General features: G+C 42.9%; 1 protein-coding gene across 1 annotated transcript; it reads right to left on the bottom strand.

The window, feature by feature from the left end:
- Positions 1–270: 270 nt before the first annotated feature.
- On the bottom strand, positions 271–24,952 carry LOC139536602 (protein kinase C delta type-like). Its single transcript, XM_071337263.1, has 18 exons — positions 24,516–24,952; positions 15,831–15,966; positions 15,352–15,551; positions 15,179–15,248; positions 12,120–12,279; positions 11,569–11,600; positions 11,282–11,367; positions 10,363–10,492; positions 10,180–10,280; positions 9,329–9,428; positions 9,012–9,142; positions 8,646–8,819; positions 6,887–6,978; positions 4,430–4,492; positions 4,007–4,145; positions 2,926–3,114; positions 2,678–2,806; positions 271–2,413 (listed from the first exon to the last, which is right to left on the bottom strand). The coding sequence occupies exons 2-18, from the start codon at positions 15,943–15,945 to the stop codon at positions 2,255–2,257; spliced, it is 2,070 nt and encodes a 689-aa protein (XP_071193364.1). The 5' UTR covers positions 15,946–15,966; positions 24,516–24,952; the 3' UTR covers positions 271–2,254.
- Between the last annotated feature and the right edge of the window lie 598 nt (positions 24,953–25,550).

The raw sequence follows: 25,550 nt of genomic DNA, 5'->3' as shown, positions 1-25,550 counted from the left end.
GAGTTTTGGATGCAGGAACTACTGTAAATAAGAAATGAAAGTCTCATGGGAATACTGCTATGTTACATTCAACATCGCATACCCCCCCCAAAAAAAATTATTTTAGAATGGACATAACATTTACTTGTGCCAATTGTGTGCGTTTCTGTGTCTGTTCACAATTTGCAGAAAGCAAAGGCCATTTCTTCTTGAGTGCAGTGATAGTGTGGTTTATAAAACATCACTCCCTGCTATCTAAAGTGCTTTATATGGCAGAATGACTGAAGACACTAGGAGTTGATGATTTTTTATTAAGATGTAAAAGATGGAGACAGTAAAAAAGCACATCCTTAGCACACCAATAATATACATTTTACAACAATATACATATAGATATATAGATCTATATACAGCATCTCAATAAGTTCAATTCAAATAAAGACATTCACGTAGCATCATACACAATAAGCACAATAATCATACACCAAATCTTTCCCTGTCCCATATGAGGCTACATGTAACGGCAGCAATACCTGTAGTTGCTCAGTCTGAACTTGGTCTTCTTAACACTACATGGCACACAGTCCAAATGACCACACAATAGAGGCAAAGGCTCCCCATGCAGTGACGAACTGGACATTTAGATTAAGTCAATCTTTCAAGAATATGTGACACATTTAGAGGTTGTTGTGATTGAGAGGTGGTTGGTGTTGGTATGAGGTCTTTAAACATTTCCTTTCACAGCCACAAACACGCACACACATACACACACATACACCTTCCAACCCTAATACAAGTCAGGACATTAAAATATAAGGCCGCCCGTGTACATCTGGACACCCTAGCATGCACACAAAACAGTAACACCTACAGTATATCTGTACAACATAGGCCCATTCCTGTATAAGTTTAAATCCTATAATTTCTCTAAGTACCAAAGACTGCTTGTGCTTCTATTGCAGTCACAAATACTAACATACAACAACTCACTCAAGTTGAGGGTTTGATCACATGAATCAGGACACCTTGACAAACTGACCCTGACCCTAGGGTTGTTTCACGAAATGGGTGCCTTTTGTGTCCCTTTGATATTTTAAGTAGAAATGATGCACCAATATTGAATTTTAAAAGCCTGTAAATGAAGTGCACTATAATTTAAACCACATCGAGAATTCAATAAATCAAATTTGTTACATGAATAAAGGCCAAAATTCTGCATTTTGACATGTCCCTCCATCAACCCTGTGTCACTTCTAGGAACATTTCAACCCACTTAATCCCAAAATATCTCAAAATTTCACCATCATTGTAAAGGTCTAGTTATTGTGCTGCTATGACAGTCATTTCTGAAGATGATTATTTATATTCATGTGATTAGTGATGCATTCACGTCTGTCCCTCATTTTTAAGGCCAACCCTTATGCAAACAAATTGTCCCTTTTAAATAATGGACCATTCTCACCAATTTAAATGATTCACAGCAGTGGACATCAATTGGGTCTTCTGAACAGCATGGTGGAAAGGGAAGGAAGTCTTCTCTCTCTTTTTGGTCTATTTATAATTGTTTTATCATCTTTGACTGAGGTGGTCGATCTCAACACATTAACCCCGTTCGCTCAATTAATGTTAGGAATATTTTTATTTGATTAAACTTTCATTGTGTGGAACATAAATATAGTTCCTAATTTCATGAGCACCATGTAGTCGGTCCCATGCTCTTCATCACATGAGGAGTAATGGATGATCTTCACCTAAAACCTTAACAATGTTATCGCCAACCCTGTTAGAGGCCCAACGGTAACTTTATCAGATTGATATTATATGTGAGTTATTTGTTCAAGGAATACTTAATCAATGAGAAAATGTTGGATTTATCTCAAACATGCTTTTAAATAATAGTTAGGCAGTTACATAAGTGTCTTAGGTAACAGGGTTGACAATGTGGTACAAGTGAAGATAAAATGCTCTTAGTTCATAGGATTCTTATGTCTGAGATGGAAAAATGTGTTTATCCGTAGGAAACGGCTTGTGCTTCTATTACAGTCACAAATACTGAACATTGAACAGCTCACTCAAGTTGAGGGTTTGATCACATTGAATGCAATTGAATGCTGAAAGAAAATATATTTGTAAATTAATTTCTTAAAAGTTTGCATGTCCAAAAGGCAACCATTTCATGGAACGACCCATTAGTAATGTATCCCTGGCTTCCCCTATGACCCCAGTAATGTCACTGAGAACTAAGAGCATGGGGATTGGTTGACAGGCCCCTCCCTCACTTTTCCAGGAGAAGCTCCATCTCTGGGTTGATGAAGGAGAACCCGGCGAAAGCTGATTGGTCCATGGAATCCATGAAGTTCTTGTCACCATGGGAAAGGCAGGGTTTCTCACTGAGGAACTCTCGGTCGAAGTTGCTGCAGTCGTTGGGGGCTTTCTGTTATTGGCAGGAGAGATGTCAATCAGTAGGGAGGACAAGTGATACATGGAGACAATCGGTGATGAATCAAATGATGCCTAATTTCTACTGAGCATTCAGTAGTTTAATTATTGTAGATCTTTGTTTAGATACATGAATGGCTGTCAGTGACAGCCTCTTCTCCCCTTTGAAACGACCCCAAATACTGTGTGTTATATTATGGTAGGCCTATATATTACAACTGTTTTATCATCACTATAAAACCTCATGTCTAGACCGTACCACTTTGGGTCTGAAGGGGGGTTCCACCTCCCTCCTCTCCAGGGCGGGCCAGCTGATGGTCTTGAAGAAGGGGTGGACACGAATGTTATCAACGATGCCTAGCCTGCGAGTCGAGTCTCTCTCAAACAGCTGCAGCGGCGGAGGAGAGAAACAGTGAGTAAGGGATAAAAACACACAAAGGAGGAGAGAAATAGACTCCGAGGCAGAATAGGACACTGTATGGGAGGAGGGAATGGGGGTGAGCAGACCTTCTCCATCAGGTCCTTGGCCTCCTTGGTGATCCAGCGAGGGTAGTGTGGCGTGTCCATGCGGATAGACTCAAACAGCTCGTCCTCGTCATCACCATGGAAGGGTGACTGACCAATCAGCATCTCGTACAGCAGCACCCCGAATGACCACCAGTCCACGGAGAAGGAGTACTTCTGACCCAGCAGTATCTAAAAGTGACGTCATCAGATAGAAAGACACGGTCAGTGACATCATCATAGTGAGACACTCGCAAAGGTATAGTCGCAGTGATTGCTTCTCAAATAATACCCTATTCCCTATCGACGGGTTGGTTGTTTAGCAACAAAACCGGAGGAGAGAAACAGTGAGCAAGGGATAAAAACACACAAAGGAGGAGAGAAACAGACTCAACTATGGAGCATAACAGACAGGGTTGGCTTAGATTGTTGAGATCATGTAAACTGTACTTAGTCTCCAATTTTTATTGAAAACATAAATACATTTGCACAATGAACACTTGTTGTCTCTCAAATACATCATTACAGTTGTTGGTTAGCTAGCTTCAAAATTGTTGCCATATTAGCATAAACTTGACATCAGTGAAAAAACCTCAAAACAGCCACCTATGATTCCCCACATGGCAGCTTCTTGTCATTGTTGCTAGCTATCTGGCCATCCAGAATCACAACAACACATGGACACAGACTTCTGCCCCATTGAAGCGGGCGCATCGTTTTTGTGATGTTGTCACCTAACCCATCTCTCAGAGTGCACTAATTTGGCTCTGGTCAAAAGTAGGGTACTAAATAGGGAATAGGGTGTCATGAGATGCAGCCATGTATACAGTACACTCTTAGAAAAAAAGGTGCTATCTAGAACCTAAAAGGGTTCTTCGGCTGTCCTCATAGGATAACCCTTTAAATAACCCTTTTTGGTTACAGGTAGAACCCTTTCGAGTTCCATGTAGAACCCTTTCCACAGAGGGTTCTACATGGAACCCAAAAGGGTTCTACCTGGAACCAAAAAGGGTTCTCCTATGTAGACAGCCAAAGAACCCTTTTGGAACCCTTTTTTCTGAGAGTGTATGTCTGTGTTCCATACCTCTGGAGCGATGTAGTCAGGAGTCCCACAGAAGGTTGTGGCTAGGCTCTCTCCAAACACGTTCTCCTTACACATGCCAAAGTCTGCTATCTTTACATGTCCGCTATGATCTAACATCACGTTGTCCAACTTCAGGTCTCTGAGGGCAGAAAGACAAAACAAGTGAGGGAGAGTTGGAGGGAAGACAGGGTGGGAAGAAATGTGTGGTGTAGAAAGGTTGAGAGGGTGACTAGAGTTGTGACAGTATAGAAAAGCACAGCTAATAATCACATACTCACTGTCCCACAACGTGATACTATCACTATATCAATCCTCGGTGGAAGGGCTCTGGCCATTCTCTTTTATCTGTATGGTAATGTGATTGAGTGAGTAAGAAGTTAGTGAGTGTACATTAGAGTGCTGATGATGGCATTTGCTATTTACCTGTAAATGATCCCTTTGGAGTGCAGAAACTGAAGGCCACAGATGATCTCAGCAGAGTAGAACCTGGAGGGAGAAAAGATAGATAAACATCACTACACAGTCTAGAGATCCAGCTGGCTGGCAGCAGAGTACTACTCTATCTACTTTCCTGTTGAGTTAGTCCCTGAACACTGCTGTCTGTCGCTGAGGACTCCAGTCCAGTGTGTAGCTAGCTGCATTATTGAAGAGGCCATTTGTATAGAGTGGTGCTCAGAGAGGAGAGCTGAACAATGGCCTCATACTGTAGGGTGAAACCTGAGAGGTGCTCCTGGCCCAGTGGCCCCAGCCTAGCCACAGCTGAAGGATTAGCCTACAGTATCTCTGACCTCCTGCTTCTCTTTTCAACTCTGGCATGGGGAAACTGATTGGGCCTTGACATAGGTGGAGAGAGACTGTGTATGCTCTTGTCGCTGGTGATTGATTGGGATTGAGAGACTGAATGATTGACTTGAAGTAAGCTTTGTCCAGACAGGTTTCTCCTCTGACTCTCACTCAACACACAAGTAGATACCGTCACACGCATCAGCCGTCCTGGTATCAACCGGCTACACACACAGATGGGTATGGGTAGTTTGTTCAACGAACAGAGCGCTTTTGATATTTTAAGTAGAAATAGTGCACCAATATTGAATTTTAAAAGCCTGTTATATTAAATGATGTGCCCTTTAATATGAACCACATGGAAAATTCAATAAATCAGATTTTTTATATGAATAAAGACTTGTTAAAGTTCCAAAAATCAGCATTTTGACATGTCCCTCATCATGTTTTTCTGACTTATTGGAATATTTTAACCCACTTAACCCCCAAGTTTTCACCATCATGGTAAAGCCCTAGTTATTTTGTTGATTTGACAAAGTCATTTCTGAAGATTATTATTTATTTCATGTGATTACTGATTCATTTACCTCTGTACCTCATTTTAAGGTCAACCCTGTTACGTGAACCAAACTTTTAATTGCCCCTCAGTGTTGCACACAACAAGATTCCATTCCCCCTGTCACAAGGGGATTTAATGTTGAAAACATCTACTGTGTTAGGGTCAACCCTGTTACTTTATTTGGCACTTACTAAAGTATTTTTTTAATTTAACCTCTTTAGTTGGGAAAACATGTTTTTATGAAGAACATGTGGTCTTTATGACAGAATGTTAAAATTATTGAATTTCTTTACCAAATTACACTACCCAAAAGGCACTCTATTGGTGGAACGACCCATATACACTCTCACACACACACATGCATGTAGACACACACATACACAGTGTAGTATTCTGGGGGAACCGCACAACAGTATGCCAAATTGTGAGGAGGCAACTCAGTAAGAAACAGTGTGTATTGGGTTTTACAGTGTTAAGTGTGTTTAGGGTGCGGCCCAGTGTCTCTGTGCCACTGCGTTAAGATGCTTAGGGTCAGTTAGTGGATACAGGTTTATTGTTCTGTGATAGTGGGACTCATTTGAAACTCAACAGTTCACCAAACTACCCAGGGAAACATATTACATAACCAGGAAACCAAACCCACGAGGCTTTCCATTCTGCACTGCCAGCTTGTGTGCTGTACACACACACACACACACACACACACACACACACACACACACACACACACACACACACACACACACACACACACACACACACACACACACACACACACACACACACACACACACACACACACACACACACACACACACACACACACACACACACACACACACAAACACAAACACACCCATACACAATTAGTTAATGATTAATACAGTGAGAGCAGAGAGGTGAACATCTCTCTCCCTTTCTGAAACTGTCCTTGAGGACCGGGGAGCGTGCGTGAGGACAATAGGAGCAGATGCCAATGCTGGATCGGGTATAGCTGGCAACAGTGTAGAAGTGAATGTCTCCTGTCATCTCACCTGTCCTGAGCATAGAGGGGATAGAGGCACCTAACAACTGAAAAACTTTAACACCACTATAACTAAGCACCAGTTAGTTTAACATCCCATTTCAGATCCACACTCAGAAGGGCTCAACAGCCATGCGACTCTGTACCTTCTCTGTGTTTGACCTCACTCAAACTATCTGAATCTAGTCTTTCTCTTGTGGGACTTCTGCAAACACAAATACAGTCACACTGACAGAGAGAGACACACACACTCCTTTGCATGGTGAACAGCTACCCATGGACAGTGACCAACCCAAAATCCACCAATGCATAATTTCCCTGTATGTAGCAGGGAAACCCCATAACCCCATAACACTCAGCTACAGTCTCACACTGTGTAAACACCGTCTTTGCTTTATAGCTGTCTGGTTTCCATCAAAGTATTGGTGGTGAGTGTCTGTATGTCTCTATGAGTGAGTAATAGTGACATTAGGGGTGTGTGTTTATCTCTGTCTGTGTGACTGGGGAAACTCACGTTGCTCTGTAGAGGTCAAAGCGTCCCTTCTCCTGAATATGGAACATCAGGTCTCCTCCATTCAGATATTCCATGACAAAGAACAGGTGTTCCTGAGGACAACACGGTCAAGGTCAAGCATCATAACACATACTGTAAAGCTACCTAGCACAGTAGTAGTGTAATAAGCTATGATAGCGAGTTTGTGTTTACATCACTTCTTATTGGAGAAAGCTTTTGTAGATACTTATTGTTATTAGTAATGTTAATCAGAAAAAATGGTGTTGCTATAATAACCAGAATGACACACAAAAAGGGGAGCGAGGAGTGTGTGTAGGGCTACAGTCTGTACCTTGGACTGGAAGGTGGAGTAGAGGTGTGTGTGTAGGGCTACAGTCTGTACCTTGGACTGGAAGGTGGAGTAGAGGTGTGTGTGTAGGGCTACAGTCTGTACCTTGGACTGGAAGGTAGAGTAGAGGAGTGTGTGTAGGGCTACAGTCTGTACCTTGGACTGGAAGGTAGAGTAGAGGAGTGTGTGTAGGGATACAGTCTGTACCTTGGACTGGAAGGTAGAGTAGAGGTGTGTGTGTAGGGCTACAGTCTGTACCTTGGACTGGAAGGTAGAGTAGAGGTGTGTGTGTAGGGCTACAGTCTGTACCTTGGACTGGAAGGTAGAGTAGAGGTGTGTGTGTAGGGCTACAGTCTGTACCTTGGACTGGAAGGTAGAGTAGAGGTGTGTGTGTAGGGCTACAGTCTGTACCTTGGACTGGAAGGTAGAGTAGAGGAGTGTGTGTAGGGCTACAGTCTGTACCTTGGACTGGAAGGTAGAGTAGAGGAGTGTGTGTAGGGATACAGTCTGTACCTTGGACTGGAAGGTAGAGTAGAGGTGTGTGTGTAGGGCTACAGTCTGTACCTTGGACTGGAAGGTAGAGTAGAGGTGTGTGTGTAGGGCTACAGTCTGTACCTTGGACTGGAAGGTAGAGTAGAGGAGTGTGTGTAGGGCTACAGTCTGTACCTTGGACTGGAAGGTGGAGTAGAGGTGTGTGTGTAGGGCTACAGTCTGTACCTTGGACTGGAAGGTAGAGTAGAGGAGTGTGTGTAGGGATACAGTCTGTACCTTGGACTGGAAGGTAGAGTAGAGGAGTGTGTGTAGGGCTACAGTCTGTACCTTGGACTGGAAGGTAGAGTAGAGGAGTGTGTGTAGGGCTACAGTCTGTACCTTGGACTGGAAGGTAGAGTAGAGGAGTGTGTGTAGGGCTACAGTCTGTACCTTGGACTGGAAGGTAGAGTAGAGGTGTGTGTGTAGGGCTACAGTCTGTACCTTGGACTGGAAGGTAGAGTAGAGGAGTGTGTGTAGGGATACAGTCTGTACCTTGGACTGGAAGGTAGAGTAGAGGTGTGTGTGTAGGGATACAGTCTGTACCTTGGACTGGAAGGTAGAGTAGAGGTGTGTGTGTAGGGCTACAGTCTGTACCTTGGACTGGAAGGTAGAGTAGAGGAGTGTGTGTAGGGATACAGTCTGTACCTTGGACTGGAAGGTAGAGTAGAGGAGTGTGTGTAGGGATACAGTCTGTACCTTGGACTGGAAGGTAGAGTAGAGGTGTGTGTGTAGGGCTACAGTCTGTACCTTGGACTGGAAGGTGGAGTAGAGGAGTGTGTGTAGGGCTACAGTCTGTACCTTGGACTGGAAGGTAGAGTAGAGGTGTGTGTGTAGGGCTACAGTCTGTACCTTGGACTGGAAGGTAGAGTAGAGGAGTGTGTGTAGGGCTACAGTCTGTACCTTGGACTGGAAGGTGGAGTAGAGGTGTGTGAGGAAGGGGTTGTCCCAGGCCAGGGCCAGGACTCTCTTCTCCACCATGGTACACTCCACATCATCATCCATCAGAACCACGTCTTTCTTCAGAGCCTTCACCGCAAACCACTCCCCCTGACCTTTCAACTCTGCCAGCAGGACCTGGGGAGAGAAGGGGGGGGGGGGTGAAGAGAGGAGGGACAGAATAAAGGAAAGAAGAGAGGAGAGCCTGATTAAATATTATATTGGTGGTAATATTAAAGTCTGTTGTCCCTACTGCTTCATTGTATGTGAACTGTACTGTGGTGAGCTTTACTGCTCTGGAATCCTGAATGTCTGCTGTACCAGGCTTACCTTGCCAAAGCTGCCCTTGCCTAGGACCTTGTGAAAGACAAAGTTGTCTACGTTGATGAGTGTCAGGTGGGTGAGGCGAGATGGGGGATGCGGGCTGGAGCCCTTCCACAGCCTGCCATAAGGGTGGCCGTCTGGGGAAGACACAGCTTATAAGGTCCACAATTGTCACCACAATTGTCATCATATTCATCATTATTATAATTAACGTTATATATAAAAACATATTTTACTCCTAACCATTCACACAAACTTGATTTGAGTGAATTTAAAATAACACATCATCAAATATGTTCATAAAAACAAACACACAGACTGACCATTGACATCCAGACCACTAGTGGAATTCCTATTGACTTCCTGATAGACTCCTATATCTGGGTCAGCTAGAGTTGGGTCCAAGCGCCGAGTGGAGGATTTCTGAAAGACATTCAGGAAATATAGGGAGAGATAATACATATATAGAAGGGTGATGAGAGGGAGAAGCAAATAACACCTTCGTTGTCACCTTTGACAGATATCCATAAACAAAGATGCATTACACTGTATGGGGACAGGGCTGTAAAATACTGTTGTTGAACAGTTATACAGCATTTCACTTGACCCCATTGTTATACGGCCTACATAATGCTGACTTAAGAATGACATAGCAGCTTATTCAGTCAGACCATAGTCATAACATAATATATAAACATAGTGTCCAGGGGAAGGTAGTTAATTGCTATTACCTAGACAGGGCCATGATAAGGAGCATTACGATTGTTGGAAGCTTCACCACCACAAAAAGTCTTCCTATCCATAAACATATTAGGGCCCAGTTTTTCAATGGTTATCTATCTGGATTTCACCCATCGGATAGGATAAAATGCATAGAAATAGAATGAATAGAACAGAGAAATCATTGACTTAAATTGGGACTCCCGTCCTATTAATTATTTTTCTATGCATTTTATCCTATCCGATAGCCGAAATCCAGAACTTTTAAAAAACTGGGCCCAGGACAAGAAGCTCAGGTTCCCATAGCCATACAGATACAGTCGATCTGGGCCAGGTGTCACACACACATTCAGTAACATATGTCAATGCACACACACCCACACGTGCACTTGCAAGAACACACATCCACACACATGCCTGCATGCTTGCACATGCACACAATCAGCTCACTCACCTGGCTGACTTGTGTAAGTGCTTCAGCCAGTAGTTTCTGGTTGATTCCACAAAGGTTGGCCACTTTATCCTGACACTTATGATGCACATTCATGGCACAATCTACAAGAGCATAGAAGAGTTACAGTATACAGTTAAATACAATGACAATGCAGACGCAACACACACACACGCCGCTCCTTACCTTCACACTTGAGGCCCTGCCTGACCAGGCCCCACAGCAGACTGCCACAGTGGTCACAGAAGGTGGGACTCATGTAGTTGTGGTTCTTGAAGCGGTGTGGCATGTCTATCTTAAAGCGCTCCTTCTGGAACTGTGATGGACACACACAACTCATCAACACCCAGATCGGTATCGGGGGGCAAAACACCCGCCTGGGAGGGTGCCTCATGGCCTACGCATCTCTCTCTCTCTCTCTCTCTCTCTCTCTCTCTCTCTCTCTCTCTCTCTCTCTCTCTCTCTCTCTCTCTCTCTCTCTCTCTCTCTCTCTCTCTCTCTCTCTCTCTCTCTCTCCTTCCTTCCTTCCTTCCTTCCTTCCTTGTTCTCTCCCTATCTTCTTTTGTTTTGCGTGCCCTGGTGTTATTCTTCCTGAGCCTAGGTCCTGTCTGTAGTAGTTTCAGTGGGGTCCTGTAGACTGCCATAGACAGGCACACTTTCTCTTGGTCTCCTCTCCTGCTCTCTCTCTAGTCTAGAGAGGGCCTTATACACGCCCCTTTCTAACTCAGAACACACCCCTTCTCACCACCCCTCACATATGAGTGAAGGGAGATTCCCTCATGTTTGAATGTAACCTCTAAGCTCAGTTACCTGTGCTCTTTGGCCCTTTCTATTGATGAATATTGATGGGGATGTGAGGGGACCTCATCCTTGGTCGAGGTTACATGTCTGATTAATGCCTACTAGTTTGGACTCTGACCCTATGACACCTTGACAGCTAATGGCATCACAGCTATTGTTCACATTATTAATGGAGGAAAACCTCCTGACCAGTTTAATCAATGGAACGGAAAACTTATAGGGAGTAAACTCCACATTGGATTGACACAAATAAGTAAATTAATAAATAATCGAATGAATGAATTAACTAGTAGTCCCAACGTACCACAGTGTCCCGGCTGTTGGCTGCCGTGCCCGTACACCTGCCGATGATCTTGTCGATGCATTTCTTGTGAATAGCTGCATTGCATTCTGGGAGAGAAGAGATATGGAGAACATTGATGACAGGTGAGCACCATTCATACAGGCAGATATCGAAGTCACTGGTAGGGCTGTACAATCTGCTCTGCATTGAGGTAGTGTTTATAACTACAGTGTTTATAGGTGTGTATCTATGATGTTGTGTGTATGTGGTTGTATAGCAGTAGGTTGTCCACATTATTGTACACTTACGTCTGCACTTGTACCCTTGCTTGTTGAGCCCCCTGTAGAATACAAAGGTATAAGAGTGAGAGATTGTGGAGGGCCAGTGATGATGAATGGAGACAAAGTGAGAATGGACTATATAGATGACAGGTGAGCACCGTTTAAACAGCAGCACACAGAGACTCATCCACCGTTTCCAGAGACACAACCTATTCTACCAGAACACAACAGTAGTAGTGGAAGCTGTACTGATTTTGCGAATACATTGCTAAATGTTGATAAGTCTTGTGTGGGTACTTCCAGACAATGCAAGACTTCTGACCCGCTCCCGGAAACACAACCCCTAAAGTTAGATAGATAGGAGGAGATCATAGGCCATACTAAGACATTGCCTTATCTTATCCCTTCACTCAGTCTCTCAGTATAAAGTAGACCGACCAAGACTTAAATTGGATGAATGGAAGAGATAATAAAACTTGTAAATAGGGAATGACTTCTGTTAGCATGAAGCTAACAGAAAGTAGAGCTAGGAGTAAAGAGCCATGAGGACAGGCGGCTGGACAAAATGAATAACTGACCAGACAAACTCTCTGCAGACGGAGCAGAAGGTGGGCTGTCTGAAGAAGGTGGCGATGAACTCGTGACATTTGACCTCGTGGATCTTGGCCTGTTTGATGGCTCCTCGTCTGCGGTTTATGTTGGGACCCCCTACCTCCTCCTTTGTGGGAGGCTTGCCCTCTATAGGTGACAGGGAGAGAGTCAGGCTAACAGCAGAGCGTTATGGTTAAGAAACATCACTGTAGCATTAGGAACAGTAGTGACAACATTTGGAGTGCTTGGTCCACTGTTGGTTTGAGAAAACAGGCAAAACCTTATAGAGCCAGTAAGAGAACTATGTTTAAAAAACTAACAGACAGGTATTCATACACAAAACCTATACATGACTTCAAGAATGTGTGTGTGTGTGTGTGTACGTGTGTGTACGTGTGTGTGTACGTGTGTGTGTGTGTACGTGTGTGTGTGTGTGTACGTGTGTGTGTACGTGTGTGTGTACGTGTGCTTGAGTGAGACAGATGAGAGCGGAATAGATCAAATCAAATTTATTTGTCACATACACATTGGTTAGCAGGTGTTTATGCAAGTGTAGCGAAATGCTTGTGCTTCTAGTTCCGACCATGCAGTAATATCTAACAAGTAATATAACCTAACAATTTCACAAGTGTAAAGGAATGAATACGAATATGTACATAAAAATATATAAATGAGTGATGGCCGAACGGCATAGGCAAGATGCAGTAGATGGTATAGAGTAAAGTATATGATATGAGTAATGTAGGGTATGAAAACATTATATGAAATGGCATTGTTTAAAGTGGCTAGTGATACATTACATCAAGATGGCAAGATGCAGTAGATGGTATAGCGTACAGTATATACATATGAGATGAGTAATGTAGGGTATGAAAACATTCTATAAAGTGGCATTGTTTAAACTGGCTATTGATACATTTAATTATATCAAGATGGCAAGATGCAGTAGATGGTATAGCATACAGTATATACATATGAGATGAGTAATGTAGGGTAAGTAAACATTATATAATATAAAGTGGCTAGTGATAAATTGATTACATCAATTTTTCCATTATTAAAGTAGCTGGAGTTGAGTCAGTATGTTGGCAGCGGCCACTAAATGTTAGTGATGGCTGTTTAAAAGTCTGATGGCCTTGAGATAGAAGCTGTTTTTCAGTCTCTCGGTCCCTGCTTTGATGCACCTGTACTGACCTCGCCTTCTGGATGATAGCGGGGTGAACAGGCAGTGGCTCGGGTGGTTGTTGTCCTTGATGATCTTTTTGGCCTTCCTGTGACATCGGGTGGTGTAGATGTCCTGGAGGGCAGGTAGTTTGCACCCGGTGATGCGTTGTGCAGACCTCACTACCCTCTGGAGAGCATTTTGGTTATGGGCGGAGCAGCTGCCGTACCAGGCGGTGATACAGCCCGACAGGATGCTCTCGATTGTGCATCTGTAAAAGTTTGCGAGTGTTTTTGGTGACAAGACGAATTTCTTCAGCCTCCTGAGGTTGAAGAGGCGCTGCTGCGCCTTCTTCACCACGCTGTCTGTGTGGGTGGACCATTTCAGTTTGTCCGTGATGTGTACGCCGAGGAACTTAAAACTCTCCACCCTCTCCACTACTGTCCCGTCAATGTAGATAGGGGGCTGCTCCCTCTGCTGTTTCCTTAAGTCCACGATCATCTCCTTTGTTTTGTTGACATTGAGTGAGAGGTTATTTTCCTGACACCACACCCCAAGGGCCCTCACCTCCTCCCTGTAGGCCGTCTCGTCGTTGTTGGTAATCAAGCTTACCACTGTAGTGTCGTCTGCCAACTTGATGATTGAGTTGGAGGCGTGCATGGCCACGCAGTCGTGGGTGAACAGGGAGTACAGGAGAGGGCTGAGAACGCACCCTTGTGGGGACCCAGTGTTGAGGATCAGCAGGGTGGAGATGTTGTTACCTACCCTCACCACCTGGGGGCAGCCCGTCAGGAAGTCTAGGACCCAGTTGCACAGAGTGGTCTCGAGCTTGATGACGAGTTTGGAGGGTACTATGGTGTTACATGCTAAGCTGTAGTCGATGAACAGCATTCTTACATAGGTATTCCTCTTGTCCAGATGGGTTAGGGCAGTGTGCAGTGTGATGGCGATAGCGTCGTCTGTGGACCTATTGGGGCAGTAAGCAAATTGGAGTGGGTCTAGGGTGTCAGGTAGGGTGGAGGTGATATGGTCCTTGACTAGTCTCTCAAAGCACTTCATGATGACGGAAGTGAGTGCTACAGGGCGGTAGTCATTTAGCTCAGTTACCTTAGCTTTCTTGGGAACAGGAACAATGGTGGCCCTCTTGAAGCATGTGGGGACAGCATACTGGGATAAGGATTGATTGAATATGTCTGTAAACACACCAGCCAGCTGGTCTGCGCATGCTCTGAGTACGCGGCCGGGTATGCCGTCTGGGCCGGCAGCCTTGCGAGGATTAACATGTTTAAATGTTTTACTCACCTCGGCTGCAGTGAAGGAGAGCCCGCAGGTTTTGGTAGCGGGCCGTGTCAGTGGCACTGTATTGTCCTCAAAGCGAGCAAAAAAGTTGTTTAGTCTGTCTGGGAGCAAGGCATCGTGATCCGCGACGGGGCTGGTTTTTCTTTTGTAGTCCGTGATTGACTGTAGACCCTGCCACATACCTCTCGTGTCTGAGCCGTTGAATTGCGACTCCAGTACTCTTACCCTAAACCTAACCTTAACCCTAACCTTAACCCAAAGACCTAATCTTAACCCTAACCCTAATTCTAACCTTAACCCTAAACCTCCTAGAAATAGCATTTGACCTCGTGGGGACCAACAAAATGTCCCCAGTTGGTCAAATTTTAGTTTGTTTACTATTCTTGTGGGGACTTTTGCTCTGTTCCCTCTTGCTCCGTCTGTACTCCAAAAGTGAGCATTGAACAGATGAGAACCAAGGCAACAGACAGACAGCTTCAGAGTGACAAACATGACATATAAAATATAGATCAAAAACAGACCAGATATGAGGGGAACAGAGGAGGATGAGAAGAGTAGAGGTGGGCTTCATCTCCTGAGTCTCACCTGTATCAGTTGCTCCCTCCAAGAAGTACTGCACTGCCATCATCACCTTCCCCGAGGGCTGCAGGTCAACCTGAACACACACACACACACACATACACACAATCATCTGCAAGTTAGACACACAATTCATGCAGGACAGTAGTGAATCAGACTGTACTCAAAGTCCCTCTTACCCAGAATTCAGCGTGGCCGTTGGCCTTTTTGCAGCGCTCGGCAAGGACAGACATGCCCACTGTGACCTCGGCCAATGGCTCCTCTGCAGTCTTCATCAGCAGCACCTGCAGGACACGCCCCTCGTAGATGTGGGCGTCGAAGCTGGCCTTCCAGGCTGGGAACATGGTGGGCTTCTTCTGAACCAGCGTCTTACCACGCTCTGGAGAGAAGGAGGGAGAGAGGGAAAGAGGGGGAAGGAGAGAGAGGTTAGATAGAGGTTAGAAAGAGAGGTTAGATAGAGATTGATTTCTTTCATACTCCTGTCTAACAAGCTAAAAACCTGCATATCTGTACAACACCAGTCCTCGTGTATGACTTTCATAGGACATACAGTATAAAGTATTTAATGACAGGGTTACAATGTGACTGTGTGGGACAATGGGACTAATATATTTCTACTATAACACACTAGTGACTATAGTAATAGTCAGATTCTCACCGGTGGTGAGGGCCTCCTTCATCTTGATGGCACAGAAGGGGGTATCAGAAGGGGCCAGGGGGGACAGAACACCCAGATCGTAAGAGTTGAAGGCGATCCGCAAGAAGGGTGCCATGGTGACGCGTCACTGGGCCACCTGTTCAAAGACATGGCCAAGCAGAATGTAACCACAGCAACATATTTCTAGAAACAGTCCATCACTCAGCCTTCTGTTCATACGCACATGACAGCCGTGATTCAGTTACAGATGTAGGATATTCATTTGAGCCAGTTTGCTCCAGCAGGAAAATAATCCTGCAGCAACAGGAAATGTCAATTGTTTTGTGGATTATAATTACTGGACATTTTTTGTAGGGGTTGATACATTTTTAATTAGGGCAAATCAAGTCTGACATTTTTAAGTGGAAATTACAAACTTTAGAAGCCTTTTTAAACCTTGAATACACCACTTAAAAATGTTCCTGCAACAACGGGATGATCAAATTAAGATACGACATCTGAACATCACCTACGGTGATGAGAGCTATACATTCACATACACACACCGTGCATCATCAGTCACATGCTACTAATATGGATATTTATTTCATTCATTGTTTGATCATTGTAAAAGTATAAGCAAAGACTAAAGTGTGATATGTATCCACTCAAGATGACAAGCAAAATGGATAAGGTAGAGGGAAATGAGGAGAGACAGAGAGAAAGGGAGAAGAGATTAGATATCAGTCTCATAATCGAGTCATATGACAGAAAGAGATTGTGTGTGTGTGTGTGTGTGTGTGTGTGTGTGTGTGTGTGTGTGTGTGTGTGTGTGTGTGTGTGTGTGTGTGTGTGTGTGTGTGTGTGTGTGTGTGTGTGTGTGTGTGTGTGTGTGTGTGTGTGTGTTAACTAACACACTAACTTTTTGACCAACTGGGGATATTTTGTTGGTTGCCACGAGGTCAGATGCTATTTCTAGGAGGTTTAGGGTTAAGGTTAGAATTAGTGTTAGGGTTAGAATTACGTTAAGGGTTAGGAGCTAGGGTTAGGGTTAGGGTTAGGGTTAGGTTTAGGGTTAGGGTTAGAGTAAGGGTATGAGTATGGGTTAGGGTTAGGGAAAATAGGATTTTGAATGGGACTGCTAACAAGGTTAGCTGTACAAGACTGATTCTCTCTGAGTGTAGATCTGGGAGTGAAGGTATTTCCCTGCATTCCTGGGAGGGAGCAGGTCTCAATATGTCCAAAGTCCTGTGTTTCTATTCACCAGCTCTACACCACCACCTATGCACATCAACAATAAGTCAGGAGACAAGGAAATGGTGGCAAAAACAAGGAAAGAAAAAAAAGAAAACGTAAGAGGACAGAAAAGAGGCGGAAGAGAGACAGAGAGAGGAATGTCATGCAGTGTGTACTAAAGGAGGTGTCCATGTGTTCAAGCCTTGAGCTGTGCTGCTTTCAGGTGTTGATCAATAATAAACTCTGTGTGTGCGTGCCTGTGTTTGTGTGACTGTGTGCATGCCTGTGCGTGTGTTACCAGGGAATCACAGAGATCGATATTGATTACCTATCAGATCAGAGCCTGGGTTGACAAGGACAAGGGACTCTTTCTCTTCCTATGTTCAAGGTCCATTGTTAACTAACCTTGTCCACCAGGTAGTTCTCTCTCTGTACAGTATATGTGGTAGCAACTGAACCTAATAATAATAATACTAATAATAACACATTATATTTATGTAGCGCTTTTCAAGGACCCAATGTCGCTGTGAGCTCATAATCCCTTCCTTCTTTTTTTTTTATTGTTTTGTCCCATGCAGACATGCATTCACACATCTTCCCCTTATGACTCACAGACAGCTGACTGATAGCACCTCAGACAATGACATCACACACACTGGGCTCTATTCGAACAAACCTAACACAATGGTAAATCAACCACAGGCGGTAGCTTATATGTTCAGGGGTGTGTCAGAAATATTTGTGCTATTTTCACTATCACAATTATTGGCGCACTTGCTGGCGTTGGCTCGAAAGAGCTGGGTATTGATGAATAAACAAGTTGTGGGTGTGTCGAGGCTTGGCCCCTCACTGGCCAATCAGAGCGTGTTCAAAGGCAAAATATGTGGTTGCTTCAATTTGTGTATTTACAGTCTTTTATGCATTGTGTATAATCAACTCCAATTCCAATGTTAGTCCGCTATAGTTTGTTAAATGGCTTACAGAAAAAAAAGGGGGGGAAATGTAGACCTATATTTTCTAAATACGTTAAGTAATTGCTTGGTTTTAATGTGAAAATATATACATAGAATTAACACTGATATAGGGGCTCCTACTGTAAATTGCATTATGGCTGAGCATGGACATGCCAAACGTTGTCAATAAGCAAGATTAAATGAATGATTGATAAAGCCTAAGAAGAGAACGAATAATTGTAATCAAAACGAAACAACAACTTGTTTTAAATTGGCTATGCCACACTTACAGGCACCATAATTTCTCCCCATGGGCATATAATATTAAAACAACGCAGGCAATGGAGGGTTTACGTACATCCAAAGATCCAATATAAATAGAAAGGGAGAATATCCACGCAGCGTTATACTGCTCCCAATAGGCCTATGTTTTATGAACATAATCGGAACCCTTTTACAGATCAGATCGCATTCACACATCTCCAGAAGTTGCAAGCACGCCACTGACCTTGTCACCATAATACCAGGAAGATGAATCATTCTAATAAGTTTAGTTGTAATAAAATGTAACGAAAAACAAGCCACCAGTTTTTTTAAACAACAATAAATACATGTAAAATGTAATGATAGCATAAAATCTCCATGATAAAAAAGACAGGCATTGCTGTTGAACCAGCCTTCGTTATAGTAGGCCTATGGGAGGGCTTGGCTTTTGAACATATGAAACGGAAAACAAGCTATTTTTACTGGTTACATATGACTTCTAAATACGAGGTTCACCAGTATTCACCAAGGGTATCGTCTCTCGTTTCACGATGGGCATGTAAACGTAGCCTACATCATGGAGGGGTTTTTACGCACGTCCAAAACGGGACCTGCATGGCTAAAATACTGTGGGCCTGCCTACAATGCATAAAAAGGGAATGTCAGCTCACTGTTTTACTCCTCTCAAACTTGATATTATAATAAAGCTTTGATGATTAAGATATATTTCCAAGCGGTTTCAGGAACCAAACCCTTTATCGGCAGTCTTGACTACTTTGTGATTGCATTGGGCAGACAAAAAAAGCCTTAATTGAGAGGAGGGGAGGCTATATTTGGTTTTTAATAAAATAAAATAAAATGGGAAAAAATATGAGTTTTTATATTTCTAAATACAGGCACAAAAAGCACATTGGGCTACCTTTGTTCCATGTGCATATGGGCATTGTGCGTCATGGCTGGATAGTCTGAGTTTCCGCTGTCAAAATGAATGCTTTAACCAAATGTGTTAGCGCTAAAACCAGCTTTTGGTTGGTCTTAAATATCCCTATCATCACTGCCTGAAATCAGCACTTTGGTTCATGTTTTTAAGGACACGCCTAAAATATTTCCACCTCTCCCATCTGAGCGCAAGCGTGCTGGTGTTAGACAGGTAAATTGCCGAACCTGGCGTTAGAGCTGGAAAATGCCAGTGCACCAGTTTTACATTACGAAATTTTAACTAACGTACGTTTGACACGAAAATAGAGCCCACTCTCTGTCAGAGAGCTCTTTACACTGCGTGTATGGGATCTGTCAAACTATGGAAGGGATTCTTACAGTTTTTTAATCGCTTCGGTACAATTTTCACAAGTATGTGGTACATTTTCACAACTCTTAGTACAATTCAAAATAGATAATCAAAAAGGCAGTTGTTTCGCAAATCTAAGCACATTTTTTAATTGACTAAGTACATCACACAAAATTATATAGTCACTTTTTCACCAAACCTATTTTTTTTATATATATTTTTTATTTAACCTTTATTTAACCAGGTAGGCAAGTTGAGAACAAGTTCTCATTTACAACTGCGACCTGGCCAAGATAAAGCAAAGCAGTTCGACACAAACAACAACACGGAGTTACACATAAACAAACGTACAGTCAATAATACAATAGAAAAAAGTCTATAAACACCTAATCAGTGTTTCATCTAGAAATACATGTTTCACATTGCAATATATGTTAATATAAAGTAATTGCCTTTCACAATGCAATGCTCACATTACTTTTGACATGATTATCTTCTCTTTTGTTAAAATATATTTTACTACTACTTAATCTGACTGCTCTTAATTGATGATCACTTAAACATTTGGTAAACCTTTAGATTTGACATGTAAACTGGTTTGTCTACTACAGATTAGCAGATGTTACAGCAGGTGCAGCGAAATGCTTGTGTTTCTAGCCCTTACAATGCAGTTATACAATATCAATACAATACCAATACGCAAATAATCCAGAATGTCCAAAACAAGAAAGGGGGAGGTTCATACTGCTTTACTAAAATTGCGTTGGCCAATACAGTGCTGTAATACTGTAATATATGCCATTTATGTAGCAGACACTTTAATCCAAAGTGACAAGAGTCCACACATTTTGGTATGTGACCCCAGTGGAAGATGTTTGCTTGTCATCCCCATGAGCGCACCACCCTCCTTCAGGCCATGGATGAGGCATACAATGATTTCAGTCCGACCTAATCAGGCTTGGATTCACCATGCCAAAAAGTTTTTTCCCAGGTGCATGAACAATGAGGATATTCACTGCGATTGCGATGGGAACCTATGGCCAAATGCTCAAGACAAGTTTTAGATCATAAGTAAAATGCTAAAATTGCAACAACGAAAAACACCACGAAGATGCCTCTAAAATGTTCTCTAAAATTCAGTCCGCCAGCCATGCCCATTGTCACGCTCACCACCTAAATCCCTTTTTAATCCAGAAAAAAAGCCTGGTAGTATATGGATAAAGATGACCACCCTGTGATGGAGGATGCAGCACAATGCACAGTCCAGTATTTATAGTGGGACACAATGGAATAGGAAGTTAAATTATATATTTACTCCATGTACCTGTACACACTTCCACACACACTTCCACACACACACACAACATCATCATCAGATCAGTACAAGTTGGTTAACGGGTGGGTGTGCAGAAATCATGTCTTGTTCTTGCTTCATCTGTGCGCTGTTTGTCAAATGTGGATGTGGTTCACAAAATTCAGTTGGCATTATGATAAGACACAGTGGTGACTCATCAAATGCAATGCAACTTAAAAAGGGGCTTCTTTTAGCAAGTGAAGTTGCATATAAAAGTTTGACAGTAAATGTATAGAAACTACCTTTGTTTTCAACCTAGTTATTAGTGAACAACAAACATGCAGAAGTGGTCATGACATGTCCAGTAATTGGGAAATAAACTGAACAGTGTGGATAAGTGGAAGTCTTTAAAACTGCTTCTACATCAACGGCAATTCCTTGCATCATGCATGTCACAATGAACCCACAGAATGTCATGATCTTGAGAAACCCCAGAGGGCTTTGAAAGCAAGGTATTACAAATGAAAAATAATGGTTTCTCTCATTGTCTCATAACTGAGTAAGGTCTGGTTTTATGTATTTAAATGTGTTGACAGTCTGCTCACAATAAGACCTGTGCGTTTACAGTTGAGAATAATTTGAAGTAGGGACGACCACGGTTGGTTGGTGTAACAGTATAACTTTAAACCGTCCCCTCGCCCCGACACGGGCGCGAACCAGGGACCCTCTGCACACATCAACAACAGTCACCCACGAAGCGTCGTTACCCATCGCTCCACAAAAGCCGCGGCCCTTGCAGAGCAAGGGGAAACCCTACTTCAGGTCTCAGAGCAAGTGACGTAACCGATTGAAATGCTATTAGCACGTACCCACTAACTAGCTAGCCATTTCACATCCGTTACACTCACCCCCCTTTCAACCTCCTCCTTTTCCGCAGCAACCAGTGATCCGGGTCAACAGCATCAATGTAACAGTATAACTTTAGTACCGTCCCCTCGCCCCGACACGGGCGCGAACCAGGAACCCTCTGCACACATCAACAACTGACACCCACGAAGCGTCGTTACCCATCGCTCCACAAAAGCCACGGCCCTTGCAGGGCAAGGGGCAACACTATTGAAACGCTACTAGCGCGTACCCGCTAACTAGCTAGCCATTTCACATCCGTTACACTGGCTCATGGATTGATTGTCACTGCTTATTATTACTGTGTAATCATTTCAACATAAACATGTGTGTCCTCTATAGGAGAGGTCATCCATGTGGTCAATTCAGGACAGGATCACAAAACATGGAGGTGAGACGAATATTAGAATGTTTCATGGTTGAAAGTAAACATTTGTATGCTTGTTATTTCTTTTATAAACAGTTGATGGAAGTATCCATAAAATATATTTATTGGAACGAGGAAAGGGATAGATTTATTTCAAGCCTATTTGTGAGTTCCTAGGTCAAGCAATGTGGTAACTAGCATCTTAATTAGCATTGGGGTGGTTGGCGATGGTTGTCAAATTGATGTTAGGGTTGCTTGTCACAATCTGACAACCATCCCCATTGTAACAATGTACCCAGTAAGCTAAATGACGTTGAAAAGATGCCTAGAATACTTATTTTCCAGATGTTGAAAAGACATCTGTTTCACAAGTTTGGACAGCACAGTACAGCACAGCGCAGTACAGTGCAAAACAGTTTAATTTGGTAGAGTACAGTCTACTCAGTAGAGCAAGGTAGAGTACAGTTTAGTTTAATTCAGTAAATTATAGTACACCACAGTACAGTTGAGTACAGTAGGATACAATACAGTACATTATACTGTAATTTACCCTACTGTGCTGTACTCTACTGTACTGAACTATACTCTACTTTACCTTACTGTACTGTATCCTACTGTGCTCTACTGTACTATACTATACTGTACTGAACTATACTCTACTTTACTGTACCCTACAGTACTCTACTGTACTGCATTGAGTACATTATACTCTTATTTACTTTACTGTACTGTACTATGCTCTACTGTATACTGTGCTGTCCAAACTTGTGAAACACAGGCATCTCTGATTGGTTCAGATTTGGTCTAGTCCGGACCTGCTTGTCAAAACTGTGAGTCATGTGACTCCGACTGAGAGTCAGCAACATTCACACACACACACACACACACACACACACACACACACACACACACACACACACACACACACACACACACACACACACACACACACACACACACACACACACACACACACACACACACCCATTAACACACACACACGTTAACACACACCCATGCTCCTGTTTGAAAAAGCGTTCCTTGTTTCAACAAAAACAGCTTAATTTTTTCACTTCATAAAAATTTCATTTTCATCCAAATATCTGATGGTTACTGTTTATTTTGTGTTGATATGTGTTGATATGACAATTTGAGTGGAGTAAGAACTACAATGTCAAAGAAAATATTAAACTATGTTGAAAATATTTTTACTTATTTATTTTTATTATGTTAGATAGAAATACTGTTAAAAAAATTAAGACTTTACTTTTTTCAAATAACGGCTTCAATTGTTTATTTTATTGTAAATTAGATAAATTGTTGCTGGAAAAAAAGGCAAACACTGCGACAATTGTCAAATACACCGGATAGGTGCAGTGAAATGTGTTATTTTATAGTGTCAGCCATAGTAGTATAGAGCAAATTAGGGTTAACTGACTTGCTCAAGGTCACTTCAACACATTTTTCACCTTGTTGGCTCGGGTGTACTTGGCTCCGCCCACCTCCTTACTTGTGCTGCCCACTATGATTAATTTGCTCCATTGGAAACGACAGGCTGTGGTCTATCTTTGGTTAGATATAAAAATCTTTGCCCATACTGTGTGACAACCAACCCTGGATGTGGCTGTTTGTCACAAGTGGTGTGTTTAATGGCTTGTAACTCTATGTTGGAGTAAGATATGAGGATACAAAGGTTCCCCATTTCAACCCAAGACCTTGGTATTTCTCTTAATATTGAAAATAGTCTCGTAAGATATAGCCTAATATAGGCTCCCGAGTGGGGCAGTGGTCTAAGGCACTGCATCTCAGTGCTCGCGTCACTACAGGCCCTGGTTCGATTCTAGGCTGTATCACAACCGGCCGTGATTGGGAGTCCCATAGGGCGGCGCACAATTTGCCCAGCGTCGTCCGGGGTAGGCCGTCATTATCAATAAGAATTGATCTTAACTGACTTGCCTAGTTAAATAAATGGTGTTGAGAAATACACTAAAAAGTATGAAAACCAACCACGGTTTCCCTAAGTATTCTACAATGCCAAGTTTCTATTGAATAATTCATTTGCCCCTTGCACATGAAATTGTACTGTACAATTGTTTTACCCGGAATGTAGCGGATGTCAGTGCACGCCAATATCAATATATAACATTACAGTTGACAACGTTTTCTTCATTTTCTGGGGTTACGGAAATAGAAGCTACCTAGTATTCGCGCAAGTTTTCGTAAAGTTTCCAGTGCACTGTATGTAGCTTAATGTTTTCTTCAATAAAGGCTATTTAAATAATCAACCTAAAAAAGGATATTAAACTACATTGCAAAACGTAACAACAGCGAAGTTACGAACGTATATGCGTCTTTCTCAATTGTTCAAATGACCGAAAGTATTTTCCCCTTGACTTACCTCGTCTTGCAAATGTACGGATTATTTATTGTTCTGTGACTTTTCTTTTTCTTGTCTTCCTTCCCGTTGCTCGTTCTGTGATTCCGTTGATCGAGGAAGTAGCCTTACTGCTCGCTTGCTCTGTAGACTGTGGCAATGTGACGTCGACCAGGTAGCTACATACACACTGCACTGTGGACGCAGCAGTCTTAGTTATTATGCACAAGTGTCCTCGTTTGGTTTCACAGATTCTTGGTCATCTCCTGTGTAACATTGAATTATCTTACTATTGTACACACATCATGAAACATTTATACCAATGGGTGATGATGATTGATTGCCCTCTTCAACCTTTGGTTTTACAATAGTGCAACTGCTTAGTCAAAACTGCCTCCACTCCCTCATTGAATTTCACTGTGACTTGTTGTAGTCTCCTAAACAGGCTAGAGTGTAGTATATGTGCAGTACTGTGAGTATGTCTGTCCTAAAACTCTCTATGTGGGAGAAGACTTGGGCTGAGTTTTACGTAAAGTCCTGATGTGTGTGGGTTTGGATCACACGGGTAGGCTGTGGGTGTAGTCTGGGTTTGGGCAGAACTCTGCGGGTGTGGAGGTGGTAGAGTTGGCTGCTGCTGCTAGCACTGTCCCTGAGGCTAAACTGGCACCAGAACTGTAAATCACTCAACATCATCCAATGTTTCGGCATCATGTGCAAATATATCCACCCCACACGCAGGCACACACATAGGCAAACACACATTCACAGACACACACACCATCACTACTAAAGAGCTCATCTCACAGTTAAGTTAAGTGCGCATATACATTTGTCTATAGCCATATAGAGGCTTAATTATACATTAATTAAACTGTGTGTGTGTGTATGCGGGTGTATGCATGCATGTGTGTACGCCCTGCTGTAAGGTAAGACATCTGTGGGACAGGTAGGTACAGGTGTGTGTCACTGCTCTACTCCAGTCATGGTTACATAACAGGTAGATCCTGACTCATGACAGAACTGGGGAAGTCCTTATCCTGCAGGACGCCACTCTGCACA

The sequence above is a fragment of the Salvelinus alpinus genome, chromosome 12 (genome assembly GCF_045679555.1).
Source record: "Salvelinus alpinus chromosome 12, SLU_Salpinus.1, whole genome shotgun sequence".
NCBI classification, from domain to species: domain Eukaryota; kingdom Metazoa; phylum Chordata; class Actinopteri; order Salmoniformes; family Salmonidae; genus Salvelinus; species Salvelinus alpinus.
This window is presented reverse-complemented; position numbering and strand designations above follow the sequence as displayed.

Excerpts from the sequence above, each read along its gene's own strand:
- LOC139536602 (XM_071337263.1), bottom strand. The coding sequence starts at position 15,945 with ATGGCACCCTTCTTGCGGATCGCCTTCAACTCTTACGATCTGGGTGTT. Across the intron at positions 6,979-8,645 it reads ACTCCACCTTCCAGTCCAAG|GAACACCTGTTCTTTGTCAT; the intron begins GTACAGACTGTA and ends TGTTGTCCTCAG. Across the intron at positions 4,493-6,886 it reads TTTGACCTCTACAGAGCAAC|GTTCTACTCTGCTGAGATCA; the intron begins GTGAGTTTCCCC and ends TTCTCCCTCCAG.